Consider the following 18,023-nt stretch of genomic DNA (forward strand, 5'->3'; position numbering starts at 1 on the left):
ATATATACAAAATTGCTCGTATCAGGGCGAAGCCCTGAATGTTCCGACTGCATTTTAAGCTTTTATGGAGCAGAAATAACATCAAAAAATTAAATGTAATAAAAATAAAATTAAAATTTTGTTTTTTCTAAAATTTGAAATTTTCAATGAAAATCATCACCCCACACGCCATATAAAGTACAAAAGGATAGACTTCGCTCCTTGTAACAAATCAATTATGGCAAATAAGCTTCTTTCAACCAATTTGGAACGATTTTTCTTCGGATTGACTCTCCGCTTACGCGTTAATAGCGCGAATTATATTGCGCGTTAATTGTCCCGAACTGGCCAAAATGGCAATCTTTAAATCCTCATAACTTTACGAGAGGTTCAGGTGGGGGAGGCAGTGGTTTAGGAGGGGCTGTTCATGTGGTGGTTTGCTAAAGTGGGGGGGGGTTTGTTCGAGTGGGGGTTCAGTGGGGGGGGGGGGTTTATTCAGGGTGTGTATTCAGGGGGGTGTTTTCAGTGGGGTGGATTCAGGTGGGTGAAGGAGTGGGTTCAGTGGTATTCAGGGGGGTGTATTCAGGGGGGTGTATTCAGTGGGGTGGGTTCAGGTGGGGGAGGGATTTGTTTCCGCATAATTCACTTGATAAATGCAAAATTTCTTGCAAAATTTTGCACGACGCGCGAAACAAGAATAAAGTTGACTAAAATCCATTTTAATGTGATTTCAACTTATGTAATAATCCATTACCATGGATTCCAAATGAATTATAATGCATTTTGTTTTGGCGAGAAAAAATGGATTTAAATCCATTTTTAGTCCAATTTTGTTGTCTGAACGTAAAATGGTAATCCATCATTTTAACAACTTTTTAGAACACGAAAATCCATTTACTACAAGAGTAACGGAATATTTGTGCTCGGGGTATGGGTTTTTTTTTCAGACAAATTTCGACTTTTCAACTAGCAATTTTTGACGGAATTTTTTTTATATCATTCAAAAGCTAGTGTTGTCCTGAGCTTAAATTTGAAAAGTTATTTCACCTGTGATCATTTTTCGTAAAGTTATGAGGGTTTAAAGATTGCCATTTTGGGCATTTTGACCAATTTGGGACAATTAACGCGCGATATAATTCGCGCTATTAACGCATAAGCGGAGATTTAATCCGTCTTATAAATTGTTCCAAATTGGTTGAACGAAGCTTATTTGCCATAATTGATTTGTTACAAGGAACAAAATCTCTCTTTTTGTACTTTAAATGGCGTGTGGGGTGATGATTTTCTTAAAAAATTTTAAATTTAAGAAAAAAATTTCATTTTTTTAAATTTAATTTAATTTTTTTTATGTTGTTACTGCTGCTCCATAAACCTTAAAAGGCAGTCGGAACACTCAGGGCTTCGCCCTGATACGAGCAGTCTTGTTTGCCATATATGATTTGTTACAGGGAACGAAATCTATCTTTTTGTACTTTATATGGCGTGTGGGGGGATGATTTTCATAAAAAATTTCAAATTTTAAAAAAAAAATTTCATTTTGTTTTATTTCATTTATTTTTTTATTTTATTACTGCTGCTCCGTAAACCTTAAAAGGCAGTCGGAACATTCAGGGCTTCGCCCTGATACGAGCAGTCTTGTTATGATACCAACTTGACTACATACGAGTTTTCTTGGAGATATCTAAACTCCTGCTGTATAAAAACAGGCTTAGTCATTGTGTCTGAGTAGCCCGTTACGTGGGAGGTCAAAACCACTAGCAGGCTTTTTATAATGAAAGTTTTTATATTGAAATCAGGAATAAAACGTTTCTAGGGACAGATATTTAAGCATGGACAATTTCCAATTCAAGTTGTTTTATTCTGGTTGTTTTGCAAAATAAAACGACATATTTTGAGAAACTATTGTATCAATTTGGCCAAATTAGATTAACTTTAAACCCCCATAATGTCAAAGAGGAATGTTTTTTTTTCTTGAAATTGAGCGCAGAAAACCATAACTTTTTAGATTGCGTAAACAAAATCCGCCAGAAATGTAAGGAGAAAAAAACACCCCGAATAGCACGTCTTTTTTGTCGAATGTTGGAACAATAAGTTTGGAGAAAATAACTGCCGCATAAATCCAAATGGGCCTATTTAGCGTCTGTACTAATCATAAGATCAAATGGATTCATTTTGGAAATCATTAATCCACCGCTTATGCGTGTTAAAAAAACGCAATGTATCGCAGCGTTAATCTCCACAAATTTGCGAATATTGCAATTTTTAAGCCCACAAAACTTTACAAAAATGAGAGCTGATTATCAAAGCAAAGAGGCGACGCGCGCACAGCGAATCCACAGGCGACCTTAAACCGGACTGCTTTGTATTGGACCGTTTTTGTTCGTTTTATGTTTTTTTTTGTATTGGTATGTTTTGTATGGGAATGATTTGCATGTGCACTCTTTTCGGATGATGATATAATAAAACTCACTCTGTCAAAAACTTCTAAATAAAAATTCGGAAATTGGCTGAATAAAAAAATTACCACCCCAATCATAACTATTCTGCTTTTTTCCGAAAGTAGGAACAAAACAATTAAACTGTATATACGAAAAAAGTAGAACATTTCATATTGACTGGGGTATTTTTTCCCTCGAAATTGAGGGAAGGATTATTTGCGGACTGGAACCTTTGGCAAAAGAGACACCAGGCAAACATTTTTCGTGCAAACGTAATCAATCTGCTATTGCAATTTTTTTAACGATAGTTTTACTTGGTAAACGACTACGCCCCTTTTATGGGCATAAATGGTTAAAGAGTAAGGTCAGTCTGTGGTCCTCAAACTTAGATTTTTTGGAGCTGCAGCCTTCAATGAGGCTTTAGAGTACGAAACTCAAAGCAAGGAACATTTGTTGAGAGATATAAAACTGGAGGAACATTTTCCCTCATATATTCTAAAGAAGCATTCAGGCAACTGAAAGGACACACAAATGAATAAAATTATCATCTGAGTCTGTAAATGCTGTTAATTTGTACGAAGAGAAAGTTCGTTGACATTGGCATGAAAAAATACTGCGTCTGTAAGAATAGTTTTTTGTAATATGTGTGAATAAAAGAACTTGAGGTGAGTACCTGTTTGGGATGCATCCACGAATACCACAGCACAGTCCAGATTATCCCTCAACTTCCACACTGCCCCTCCCCCTCCCCCACCCCCAGTGGATGTCTTGGCAGTGGTGCCCCTTGTAGTGGAGGGTGGGGCATACTCAGTTCTGTGGTCACGCTCTTTCATCCTGTCCAACTCCACCAGGTGTAACTGCAGTACATGGAATGACACTACTGACTTAATCAACTCATCCAATCACTTACAGATAAATGTGACTAGTGGGTGAGGGAATCTGCCAACCACACCAAACTCAACACTATCCTGCTATGACACTGTCACTTCTATTCTCTCTTACAGTGGAGTGACTTAGAGTGTGCTTCAAGTCATTGTACAGGGCGAGTGTAGTTAGATTGAGTACGAGTGTAGCATATGTGTACATGTGTAAATGTGTATGTATGTGAGTAAGTATGGTTGACCTTGACAGCTTTGTGTTGCCAGTGGTAGTCGGAGTGTCCGAGCAGCTGTCGCTTGTAGACCAAGTCCACACTGTCCCTGTCACTCAGCCGCACACTCACACTCCCCCCACCACTTCCCCCACCACCGCCACTGCTGCTACTCACACAGGATGCAGGGGGGTGAGAAGGATGAGGCGGCGGGACAGATCCAGTGTGGGAGGGGGTGCCGGTGTGGAGGGAGTCACTCGTCGACTCCGAGTCCTAAGCGGGGGAACAGAATCAACTAATCAGTCTTCTCCGCCAATAGATATACCCAAAAACTCTTAACTGCGATGAACAATACTAAACAACGAGCCTGATTGAACTAAGTCTTAATCGTGGCCCCACCGTGAGCGACTTTTTCAAAAGCCCATCCACAATTGCTACCGCACTACTTGACACTTGACTGACCCTATCCCTGAGCAGTGGGAGTCTGTCGGCTGCATGATTCAGTTGGGATTGTGGGCGTGCCGGCTGGTTGGAGTAGAGGGTCGCACAGGCCTGTCTGAATTGAGTCCTGCCGGATGAGGGGGATCCCAACAGCAGAGCCCTCACAGTCCCCACCGACCCACTGCCACTGCCACTGCCGCTGCCCTCCTGCTGCTGCAGACCACCCATTCCTCCGCCCCAGTCGCCCAACACTTTCTCCAGGCTACTCATGATCCGACCTATACGCAAAAAACCCAGATATCAGACCTGCTATAACAATCAAAAAGAAGTACTTAGTTATTCAGAATTTGGATTACCAGCTTTCTAAAAGATTCTCTAAAAGCATATGTACTTAACGCTATTAGCCCATTCTTGAACCACTAGCCAAATTTGAGTTCCAGCTTGAAAAATTTACATAGAAAAGCTTTTTTGTTCAATTGTTTTTAGCTCGACCAAATTAATTTTCTGCGCACTCGCAAATCACTAATTCGACAAATCTTTCGGAGCAGCAGGCAAACTTTAGAAAAAGAACAAACAGAACAATACAGCGTTTTAAGGGAGCTTTTGGAAAAAGTTGACAAAAAAATAGAGTCTTTTTGGCGCGCGCTCCCACCTGAAAATCATTATATAAGAGGTGGCTAATACATTGGCAAAATCTGTGAATAAAATACACTGACAAAATCACGGTTGCAATACTAGCTCTTGCTAATGAGAAGAATCGAATGGAATAGTTCCCACCCGCACTGAGGTTACATGGTTAATAATCAATTGCAATCGATTTTCCGATTCAAAAATGATGCACTTGTAATGGACGAGGATAACATTTTGGGACCACGCAAGCGATTATAACCATCACAATTCGCTGTTTTCAAGGAATTTAAATCGATTACAGTCTTGTTTACATTCCTTTGTTATAGATTACAATGGATCGAATTCTGTATAAGTAATTTCCAAAATTGTGTGCAAATTGTGAGCAAAGTTTGCAGCTTTTTCTGCTTACTCAACTCATATTGGATTTATTTTGGAAAACAATCTCCATAGCATTTGTCCACATTTAACCCTGCCCAACTCCAACCCGCACTCAGAAAAAAGAGAAAATAATCGATTATATAACAATTAAAATTGTTTTTTTTTTTTTAAATCAGAATTGTAATTAATTAAAAGCGCCAAACGCCAAACTTAGATGTTTAAACGATTTATCATTAAATAAGATTTTTAGTGATGTTATAATAAATTATAATCAATTATAATTGATTATATTTTTCCTAAAATCTCTTATAATCTTTTATAAATTCTTATAACCTCTTATAAACTTTTATAAGAGATAACAATACTGCTCGTATCAGGGCGAAGCCCTGAATGTTCCGACTGCCTTTTAAGCTTTATGGAGCAGCAATAACATAAAAAATGAAATGAAATAAAATAAAATGAAATTTTTCTTTTAATTTAAATTTTTTTTTGAAAATCAACCCCCCCCCCCACAATCCATCTAAAGTACAAAGGATTAAATTTTGCTCCTTGTAACAAATCAATTAGGGCAGATAAGCTTCGTTCAACCAATTTGGAACGATTTCTAAGACGGATTAACTCTCCGCTTACGCGTTAATAGCGCGAATTATATCGCGCGTTAACTGTCCCAAATTGGTCAAAATGGCAAAGTATAAACCCTCACTTTACGAAAAATGATCACAGGTGAAATATCTTTTCAAATTTAAGCTCAGGACAACAAAACCTTTTGAATGGTAAAAAAAAAATTCGTCAAAAATGGCTAGTTAAAAAGTCGAAATTTGTCTGAAGAAAAAAAAACCCACCGCGAGCACAAATATTCCGTTACTTTCGTATCGAAAGTCGGAACAATAATACTTTTTTCTGTCAAAAGTCTCTCAAAGTGAGATATCTTGTCACTCTTTGGTTCATCTGAACACGAAGTCTTACCACGAAGCAAACGTTTCATTGAGATCCCTTCATATTAGTTGAAAGAACCCTGCGGTAGGTGAAACATAACTCTTCTATATAAATCATGAAAATAAAGCAGTGTGCTGATACTTTAGTGGTCAAAAAATAAAAAATGTATATCATGAAACAGCTATAATCAAGAAAAATGAAAAAATAAAAAAGTGATAAATTGATTTGAAAACTGTTAAAACAAATTTCCCAGTTTTCAGATAAACCAACGTCTACGAAAAGCATAAAAAATAAGCAATTGATTGGCAACGTCGAAGACAAAAGGGCAAACAAAAGGATTATAAACAATTATAATTGATTATAATGGATTTTTTCTTGAAAACAAATGAGATAGAAATTCGGATAAAATAATAGTTTCTAATGTATTATAATTGAATGTATTTCATCTCAAAAAGAGAGATCATAATCGATTATTAATTGATTAAAATCATCTTTTTCTCAATTTTTGTAAGACTGTTATTAAAATCATAATATAATCGATCATTGACGCTTGAAACTAAATGTGGCTAACCCCCCCCCCCCCCCCCCCGACTTTTTGAGGGGGGAGGTCTTGAATCTTAAATGCGAGTAGGGGCATCAATTGAATAAAGAGTTCTACCAAAATTTGAATTTGACCAGTATTTTTTGAACAGGTTGCTCAATTGCGCTGAAAAACAACGAACACCAGTAGAAAACATTCAGGATTTTTTCATCAACCCAAACTCCTTTGATTATCGATAGAAAAAAAGTAATCAATTGTGCAAAAACTTGTTTGGACATGGTTGTCCTTTTAAATGTTGCCATTAGCAATGGTCAAATGAATAAAAAACAACGAGTAATTTGCGCTCTACCTTTTTCAGTCGTATTAGTGTCTTGCACATCGGTTTTTTGATCACAATCCATACGTTCTAAAAACGAAGTGCTTTTCTAAAACGCACTTTTTCTAAAACGCAATTATAATTTTGATTTGAAAGCTTTGACAAGTTCTTATGATTCTTATGAATATGCACTTGTTTTTCTTTGTTTCTGCATTTTTTCTCATTTAATATGTGGGGAAGTGATTATGGTAGTGGGATGACATGCCTAGTCTTGTGGCTGTGATGGAGGGAGAGGGAGACCTGGACTGCGATTGGGACGCACACGCGGCTGCCCCTGAGGGAATTGAATGATGCGAACTAGGAGGATGGAGTTGAGGAGGCTGTTGATGAGATGTGAGCCTATGAGGACTTCTGCTGCAGCTGCTGCTTATATGGGTGCAATTATTCACAGTCCTCACACCAGGTGTCTGGCTACTGCCTTCGCCCACTTCTCCGATGCACTGTGTGTTGCTCTTGTTGACCTGTGCCTGTTCTCTGTCCTCTTCTGCAGTGTCGCTCTTCTGCCCACTGCACTTGTGACAGCAGTCTAACACAGTGTCCTTCTTATTGTCCCTGCTGCTAGTGGCGGTGGTGGTGGCTCCTCCTTCACGCCAATCCGTCTGTCCACTTCTTCTTCTTCCCCTCTGTGTCTTACTATCTGCTCGTTCCTTTGAATCCTTCGTTGATTTGGGATTCGCTGATTCCTTCCCCTTCCGTGAACGAAGGATCGGCACCAATCTAAAACACAAGGTCATACGTTTATACACTAAACCATGCCAAAATGAATCTGTCTTCAAAAATTTAGGGAAAAAATGGTCAGGTTTCAAAAATCTCCGCTAGTAATAAGCAATTGTTCGTCAATTGTAACTTTACCGAATTGGTTATCAAGATCTCCCAAAACACCAAAAAAACTATCCTGTGCAAACATTTTAGTAGCTGTCATTTTGGACTGATTGCTGGTAAATCTTTGACCAGCCCTGCCGGTTTTCTCAACATTTAATCGTCCTGAATTATATTACAATCTAATTTTTGAACAATAATATTTAATAAAATTGAAAAGCCCTGCGTGTTTGTTCCTTGTTTTAAAAAGTTCCATTATAAACTGTGCATACAGTTCAAGTGAAATCTGAACGATTTGCATTATAACCCGGGTTGAAAAAATATGAGAGTGAAAAAATTTCAATTTATGGAAAAAGCTTGTCATACAAATTCTGTACTTATTCAAAAGAAGAAAAAAAGTGTGAAAATAGCATGACCATCATGTTTTCCATTTATGAAATTGCATGACTAGCGTTTTTCTATTAATGGAACTGTATGACAAGCACTTTACCAAAGTAGGATACGCAGATGAGAAAACCAATAGATTAAACATGCAGATTAAACTAAGTTTTCAGATATGCCAAAAGTAAGTTAACTTCTTGACTTTCACGTAATATTTTAATTTAAAAAACGGAATTTTTGCATCTGGCTTTGAGGCTTCTATTTCAAAAAAAATGTGGCCTGTTTTTTGGACAGATTTGGGTATAAAAATTATTATAGAAAATTGAAAAATAATCATTCTAGCATCACAAAACACCTCCATTGTGACTTTTGAATTTTCTGTGTCAAACAACTGGTTAGAAACACATAAAATCATTTTCAAATTATAATCGGCCCTTAGTTTTTAATTTTGTAATATTTTGCGTTGTTTTTATAAGAGACCTGTGAAATAGGGGAAAAGTCTTAAAATTGTCATTAGCGGTTCTAAGTCAGGAGATTTTTGTAGTATCGTCACACCGGGTCAGCAATTTGAGAATTTCGACAACAATTTCACTTTTATTCATCAATGTTTTTCGCAAACGCTTCCCAGTGAAAATTGGTATGAAGAATACCTAAACGGCTCTAAACTATCCATAAAAATCTGTTTCTGGAGTTTTTGAGAATTTAACAGATAGACCTGGGGAGATTCTAATTTTTCTTCAAAAATACCCTGCTGTTTTAAATGATCAAGAAGAAATAGACACTTTTGTGTGCTATTTTCTTTTTGGAACCTGATCTAAACTACATTTTATGATTGGATAAATTAGATATTTTACCACTGTAAAGTATTTAATATTAACCAATCATGATCCATCAAACTAACAACCCACTTATTTGTAAGTGCTGGAATTACTTGTAATTTCAGCACCAGAGAGATTTGAATTTAACTTAGAAATTAGTTGACTCTCCAAGAAGACTTCAGCAGCCGCAATAAACCAGTATACCCTAGATCTATTGAGCCTAGCAGAGACTAGTTAAACAACCTGAGACTATATAGTATAAGAGTAAGATTAGGATCGGTATTAGACCAAGAAGTTGCACGAATCTATCCGGCCGAAAATAAGATAGCGTGACGAGCAGACGGTGTACCCTATCCGAAATTACTCTATGAGTTAACCACCTCGAAATTAACTCATCTGGTGCGACCATAAGTCTCGAACAAGACCTTAATAGCTTAGAATTAACCAAAAATAGATTAGAAATTAGACAAAACATTTTTAAAATGTTATACGACGATAATTTAATCTAAATGTCTCTACGACTCAATAGATCAGAGCCAATATTCCGAACGATAACAGAACTACCCGGAATTGCAAGAAGACCTCGAATCAGAGACGACATACGACAAAATAGAAACTTACCAAATAGTTATATGATAGTACGGCAAAAGCCAACACAAACTTTTATATTTAGAATTTTATTAGCAATGAATTTAGATTTTCATTTGCAAACATAAAATTTTGAAGTCAATCTTCATAATCATTTCAGGCGCTAAGACAAAACTATTAATATACAATAACGATTGAGAAAAAGATCTCAGATCGTTTTCTTAAAATTCTGCAGTATTATATAAAACATGTTTGGAAAATATTTATTGAAAATCAAAACAAAAATTAGTAGCATGACAATAAACTGTTAGTAATCATAAAATCATCAAATTGTCCCAGCTTCATCACCTAAAACATAACAGCAATCATAAGCTCACTAATATCATTAAAAAACTAAATCTTTTTCTTAAACAAATTTAAATCATTTTAAACTTAAAATCACCTAAATTTAAAACCAGATCATCAAGGCTTATCCTTGGATCTTAATTCATTTTCTATTTAATTAAATTTAAAACTTGAAAATCAAGGCCTATCCTTGGATCAAAAAGAACAATTTTGTTCTCCCCCACCCACTTAGCTAGTGTCTAACGACCTCAAACGTCGATTCACTATCCAACCCTTTCTAAAAACCCAAGACTAATAGAAATTTTTCAACAAAACTGACCATTCAAATTAGGATAAACAGTGAAGAACTTCGGTTATTCATCCTTCACTTGAACCCTCTTCAAGACCCAGGATAAATCTTAGACTTAGTAAGTTTAAAATAGTATCTAACGAACTACTCGCGTTCTAATTATACCTGAACCTTGTGGATCGATTTACTATTCTCCAACCCTTGAACACAATCACTACCCCCCTATGTAAGATTAAGTAAGTTAACACCTTAGCTTATACTAGCCACGAGAAAGTAAAAAATCATTCTTCGGAATCGATATACTTTTCTCTCCAACCCTGAACAAATAGAACCAGGTTAAGCTAGCCAAAAAATCGTAAGGACTAACAGATTAAGAAAATAGAAATCATCTAACAACTTTTTGCATCCGTCATCCTAAACTTTATGTCATTTAAAAATCTAGGAAACGAACAAATAATCGTTTTACACAACTGTGAAATAGATAACAAAAAATACGATCTTGTAATCACACCTCATACACAAACAGTTGGATATATTAGAACAAAACGACAAACACTAAAAAGAAAAATAATAAACAAACAAAGACAAATCACACGAAAAAGATTTTCCAAAAACAGAAACGCATTTTCAGAATCAGAAGCCAGCAATTTAGACGAACTTTATAAATTAAAAGAATCAATTGATAAAAATTGTCCCATTCACGATCAACTATATTTTTCCGACTCAGAAACAACTTCAAATTCATCAAAAAGAGGAAAAAGACGAATAAAAAAGCAATATAAACACAAACCAGTACACTTATATAACTGGAATCAACCAATTAGACACATCGATAATTACCTATTAACAGTCATTAAACGAAAAAATGAGCCAAACACACACTCCAAGTGAAGATAGTCCAGATGATGACGATATCTTCCCCATCCTCGTAGATGCAACCAATGATAGAGGACAGCATATATTTTGCAAGAATTTACTCCTAAATTTGTTTGAACCCGGAATCAGCCCATGTAAAACAGAGTTCCCAGATGTAAAAATCAAAAGACAAATTATTGATCACTATCTGAAAGATATATGTAATTTGATACAACACTACGGAATCTACACCATAGAATTCACCTCACCAAACCCGAATCACCGCAAATATGTAATTCAAACAGACGACCTTGATTTAGAATTTTCAAAAGTATTCTCAGAATATATAAAAAGCATACAATATCATAACTCACAAAGAGCAAACTCCATATTTACTAACGAAGTTTTTGCAATAATATATAGTTATATCTCAATATTAGAAAACGAAATCCCAATCCCAAATGTCTCACCGACAGAGACATCTAAACATATAAGGGTACGACATGAAATCACACTATTTTCATCTTTCCTAAATATAATTAAAAAAAATTTCACTAAAGATGAGGTTTCACAACATACAAAACATGACTTACAAAAAATTTTGGCATGGTTTATAATAGATTATTTCACACATAATATAGATTTAATTTCACAAGCAAGAAAAAATTTTAGACCTCAAAATTCAAACGATGATACCGCCATCACAGAACAGTCAGACTACATTTGGGACCCCGAATGGTCTCATTATGCATTCATAGATTTCCCACAATCAATCTCAACACAATGAAAACCTTAATGGAACTAGGAATCTCACTCAACAAGATATTTAGACACCATCACACTTCATAAATGAAGAAATTGTCCAAACAACAACAACTACACAACAAAGTATTTCACCGATACGTCCAAATTTAACAACACCAAGAAATACAAACACTTCACTAGCACAGGTAACCTTACAATCAACCGTTAAACCTTCGGTTGCTCCAAAATATTCACAAATGGATTACCAAACATATAGACCCATGACAATACCGTCAAAAACATGCACGCAGATCGTTCACAAGAAACAATTTTGCGGAACATAATTATAATTATACACATTCATCAAAAACAAACTATCCTCCACGAAATAATAATAATAATCAAATCAGATCTCGATATTGGAATAATCCAATGGCAACAACCAATTCAGTAAATTTTCAAGCTAATCCACATCCTCCACAGGATCATAGTGAAAATTACCCATTCTTTCAACAGAATAAAAATAAAAAACAAGCACCTCATCAAACGGATTACCTATCCTCTGATGATGATTATTTACAACCAGATATATTTGCACCATATACCCAAGAATATCGCGGACAAGGAATGCAGAAACCATATACACATCATAGAATTTTTTCTCCACACCAGATAGATACACAAAATCAACAACCAATACAAATGCAAAACCCAATTAATACACAATCTTTTCAACCAATTCAGCCACAAAACCCAATGATTACACACTCACATCAACCAACACAAATGCAAAATGAAATACCACTTCCATATTATCTGCAACAACACGAAATAACAAAAAATCAATTTTCAAATTTTTCACAAATGCCAAATGCAGCAGAATCATTACAAATGACAATGAATCCATACCTTATGGGTAGATCATCAATAACATCAAACAAACCATTAATGGAATTCACAGGAACAGACCCTGAATATTCTGTAGAAGATTATTTAAATGCAGTAACAGCAAATTTAATTTTAAATATAGGACCTGAACCAATTAATACGCCACTACATCAAAACTGGATACATCGACGCACAGCGTTGATACAGACAACCTTAGACGGCGCAGCCCAAAAATGGTTTTCAGTATTGCCTATAGAAATAAAATCAAATTGGAAGAGATTTACACAAGAATTTTCAAAAATGTTTGACTCCGAAAGAAACAAACAACAACAAAGAGTTTTATGTAATGAAATTCGCAGATTACCAAATGAAACCATCAAACAATTAGCAGTACGTATCGAAACACTAGTTCGAAAAGCATATTCATTAAATACACACGATTATAAAAACACAAAAATGACAGAAATCTTAATGATGACCTTAACACCTCAATTAAGGAAAATAGCAATAAAAAAGAGAGCATCTCATCCTTCCTCAATCCGAGAGCCCGATTTAGATTTTCGAAAACTAGTAGACAAGCTAGAGCAAGCGGAAATCACAATGAAACTTGAAGAAACAGAAAATCAGAAATTACAATATGTTAACCGAATCGAAACAAATACCACAAGTATCAACAATATACAGGAATCAGATACAGACCTTGTTGAAAAAATCACTGAAATACTCAATATTTATGAAAAACACCCAAACTTTAAAGGCAAACCATCTTTCAAAAAATGGTGTAATTATTGCCGACGATACGGACATAGCATTTCTGAATGTAGACAAAAACAACAAGATAATCAAAACAAACCTCAAAAATATAAAGAACCAAATAAATCATTCTATCAGTACTTGAAGAAAGATCAAAATCTACCGAACAAAAATGTATACAGCAACAACAGTTCAGGAAAACCACTTCCGAACAATACCAACTACACGAGAAATCAATCACCATATAACTCAAGTTATAGAGGAAGATCACCAGAACGAAGAAATACACAAAATTCGTCACAAAATTATTACAATAGACCAAATAGTCGAAATAACTATTCCAGATCAAATTCAAATACAACACGATTTGTTTCTAGATCTAATTCCCAATCAAGGAATAGATACTATCCAAACAATCAGTCACGAAACTCATCATATAATAGGAATAGAAACTACTCCAATAATCGAAATAGAAGTTATTCAAACAATCGAAATCAAAATTACCCGAACAATCGATCAAGGAATAACTCATATAACAGATCAAACTATCACAGATCAAACAATAATTATCAAAATAGATCACGAAACAATTCACAAAATCGACATTCAAGTTATAATAATCGTTATAGAAATTATTCCCAATCACCACACAGAAATAATAATCATTATAACAATTCCAACAATCGCCACAGAAGTAGTACACCTAAACATCAAAGACGTATAAACCAAGTACAATCAAATCCGGAAACAACATCAGACCCCCCAGGTATTGATGACACAGTAAATGACGAACTACAACTAAATCAAATAAACTATGGATCATCAGATTCAGAAAGTGAAACAGAAAACACTACCTCCATCAATATGATAACAGTCGAAAATGACTAGGAACCTATTATATATGAACAACCTTTTCCATCACACATATATGAAAAGCAATTAGAACTCCTTCACAATTATTATATTGAACCCATACATTCCACACAAACAACACAAGAAACTAGCGAAATCAACACTACAAATAAATCCAATGAAAATGACAAAACAAAATGCTTGAATACAAATCACATCTATCAAAATATACAAAAAGAACAACCTAAAGAAAAAATTTGGACAATACCATTTCTTTTAGAAAGTCCAAGAAACAAAGAATTTCAACCACCAGATCTTGAAATTGATTTTCTAATTGATTCAGGAGCAGAATCAAACATAATAAACATTCCCACATGGAATGAGATAAAAACATTACACCCAAAATTAACACCTCTTGAAACCTCCAGTAAACTAGCAACAGCACAAGGATCAACATTGGTAAACTATGGAAAAATTCAATTATTTCTTCTCCCCACAAGAACAATGGAGCAGAATAAAATTTTAAATAAACCATTTAAACAAATATTTCATATCACTGATATTAAACACAATATCATAGGAATACCATTTATCTCTAAATATATACCAACAACCAACATCTTAAACAGTAAAATACTAATCAAAGATAAATACACAAAAACAAAAGACACATCCCTAACATTTTTCCAAAGATTAAACAAACAACCACCATTCTTTTCAAAATTTTATCCAATATATAACCAACAAAGAAAACACCTGAAACCACTATCAGGAAACATATATAATTTTTCAATAAAACAAGTTCACCAATATGATAAAAAACAAAATAAACAACAACTCTATATGTCAGACTTTGAATTCAAACCTATCCATAAATTTTTCAAAATCACAATCTCATCCATAAAATATTTGAAAAACTCGAATTCAGATATTATATCTCTACATGTATACAACAATACACCCTATCAAGTAACATTACCTTTAGGACTTTTAGGCTATTGCGAAACCAATGCTACGATATCACCAATACACGAAAAAGAATATCGCGTAAATAATATACTCCAATTATTAGATATTTGTCAATCCACAATTCTTAATGAAGAATTATCCATAAATAATATAATAAGTAATGAAAAGAGAAATACAGACTATTTCACAAAAACCCCATATTTCAAACCTACATTCAACATAAGTAACTACACAGAGACTCAACAGAAGTTTTTAACAATGTTTAACTTCCAACACTCACAAATAACACAAGACGAATTTGATAAATTAGCCAAACAGCTAATAAAATATTCATCAGTCTATGCAACATCCAAATTTGATGTTGGCAAAATCAGCTCATCACTACATCTTCCATTAAAACCTGACGCAGTTTTCAAAAAACAAAGAGCAAGTAAAGTACCAATTCATTTACACGATAAAGTGAACAGATTACTTGATATTTTAGAACAATACAAAATTATATCACCGGTAAACTAAGAAGAACAACCAAAAGATAACACATTTATCAACCCTGTTATCATCCTAGCAAAAGGAGAATCATTAAAAATAGTTCTAGACGCTAGATACCTTAATTCACTAATAGACGAATCAAAATGCAATTGGCCTATTGAACCAATATAAGTTATTTTTAACAAAAATAAACGGAAAATACTTTACAACCGCAGATATGAATAGTGCATATAATCAAATGCCACTAGATGAACAATCGCGACGCTTAACACAATTTGTTATTGGAAATCAGCAATATGAATTCAACCGCCTATTCTATGGAATATCCATAGAACCAGCAGCATTTTCAGCTTTTATGAGCAAAATTTTTAGACCACTAATACTCAAGAAAAACGCAATCACTTATTTAGACGATGTTTTTATGCAATCACAGACAAAAGAAGAAATGTTCAATGTTTTAGAACACTATCACAAAATACTTCAGAACGAAAATCTGAAGGCCGCCCCCGATAAATCACACTTCTTTTTAACACGAGTTAAATTCTTAGGACATAATATAGAAAGAAAAACAATCACTCCATTAAAACCACGCATTGATGCTATTCAGAAGCTCCAACCACCAACAAACAAAAAGAAAATCCAAGAATTCCTTGGAATGTTAAACTTTTTAAGCAAATATGTCTATAAAATGCAATTATACCTAAGACCTTTTTATAATATACTTAGACAACAAAATAATTTAGAATGGAACACAGAACATCAAGCACGATTTGAAGAAATTAAAAAACTCTTAACTGAACAAATTTCGAATACAATTCCAGATCCAAATCAACCATTCTATGCAATGTGCGATGCTTCGAATTTTGGCATCGGCGCAGCATTATTACAATCACACAATGGTACAAACAAAATGAACCTTATATCAGCAAATTCTCGACTATTCACTCAAGCAGAGCTACGACTCTCAACTCTAATGAGAGAATGTACAGCCATAATATATACACTAACAGAATATGATTTTCTAATACTTGGATCAAAACATCCAACAGTTCTATTTACAGATCACAAACCAATCATTTTTCTCTTTACACAAAAATCCAATCCAAATCATCGAGTTTATAGATTTCAATTAATTCTAATGAAATTCCCAAACTTACATATAGTTTGGACAGCAGGAAAAAATCTTGCATTACCAGACACATTAAGTCGAAATACAACACCTGAATTACTTACACGTAAAACTACAGTTGAAATACCCAAAAATATAAAATTCTACCTTGCAGAAAATGAAACATCACCCCGACTAGAATGCAAATATGCAGTAAAAACTGACGTTGAACAATCACAGATAAATAATCTACAACACTTCCCACTTTCTTTAGATTGTCAAAATAACCACTACGAAGTTGATCTACTTGGAACATCAACTTTTAAACCAATTCCATATTCACAATGGATAAAAAATAACACACAACAAAAAAGAGTAAAACAATACCCACATAAAAAAGACCTTTTTCCATTAATTGAAAAAGAAAATCTAACTGATAAAATAAAGTTATCAGGACCACAAACGAACGATTCAAAATACACAATAAATCAAGTTTTTGACCTCCATGACCCACTTGATACAATTCCTTTATCTAAATTAGAAAATGAAAATATTTTTCTCCCCCCAACAGATAAAATTACAATTATCAAACTCTTGACCCAAAAACAATATCAAAATCTTGACCCAGTAATTAGACAACTAAAATCATGGCACAAATATAAAACTAAACCCGTCAAGGCAGATACAACTATTTTAGGAAATAAAACACTCCTCCGATATTTTCGAAAATTTAATAATACAACAATTAATGAAAACACAGACCTTCTAGAATACCAATTAAATGAATCTACAGTTCCCTGTCTCCCTCTAAGTATGATTCTTATAGCTTTTAATATTTCACATACACAAAACATTAAAGGACACTCTGGATCAGAGAAAACATATTCAAATTTCATACAAAACTTTTATTTTCCAAATGCACCAATTTGGATAAAAGTACTATGCAATGATTGTATAGTATGTCAGCTAAATAAACCTTATCCAAATCAAAAACAAATAGCTCAAAAACAGTATAAAATTCTACCTTGCAGAAAATGAAACATCACCCCGACTAGAATGCAAATATGCAGTAAAAACTGACGTTGAATAATAACAGATAAATAATCTACAACACTTCCCACTTTATTTAGATTGTCAAAATAACCACTACGAAGTTGATCTACTTGGAACATCAACTTTTAAACCAATTCCATATTCACAATGGATAAAAAATAACACACAACAAAAAAGAGTAAAACAATACCCACATAAAAAAGACCTTTTTCCATTAATTGAAAAAGAAAATCTAATTGATAAAATAAATTTATCAGGACCAC

The 18,023-nt window shown here is 34.2% G+C and overlaps 1 protein-coding gene across 2 annotated transcripts in view; it reads right to left on the reverse strand.

Moving 5' to 3' along the window:
- The window catches only part of LOC134845751 (uncharacterized), a 53,192-nt gene that overhangs the window by 12,289 nt on the left and 22,880 nt on the right, over positions 1-18,023 (reverse strand). Inside the window, exons 2-5 of one of the 2 annotated variants that reach the window (XM_063862813.1) lie at positions 7,015-7,526; positions 3,970-4,226; positions 3,541-3,780; positions 3,091-3,274 (exon numbers count right to left, since the gene is read on the reverse strand). In XM_063862813.1, coding sequence (XP_063718883.1) covers positions 3,091-3,274; positions 3,541-3,780; positions 3,970-4,226; positions 7,015-7,526 — 1,193 coding nt within the window. Of the gene's footprint in view, positions 1-3,090; positions 3,275-3,540; positions 3,781-3,969; positions 4,227-7,014; positions 7,527-18,023 lie in introns of those variants that run through there. The other variant, XM_063862814.1, reaches the window with a different exon arrangement.

Source organism: Symsagittifera roscoffensis, chromosome 5 (assembly GCF_963678635.1).
Source record: "Symsagittifera roscoffensis chromosome 5, txSymRosc1.1, whole genome shotgun sequence".
Taxonomy (NCBI): domain Eukaryota; kingdom Metazoa; phylum Xenacoelomorpha; order Acoela; family Convolutidae; genus Symsagittifera; species Symsagittifera roscoffensis.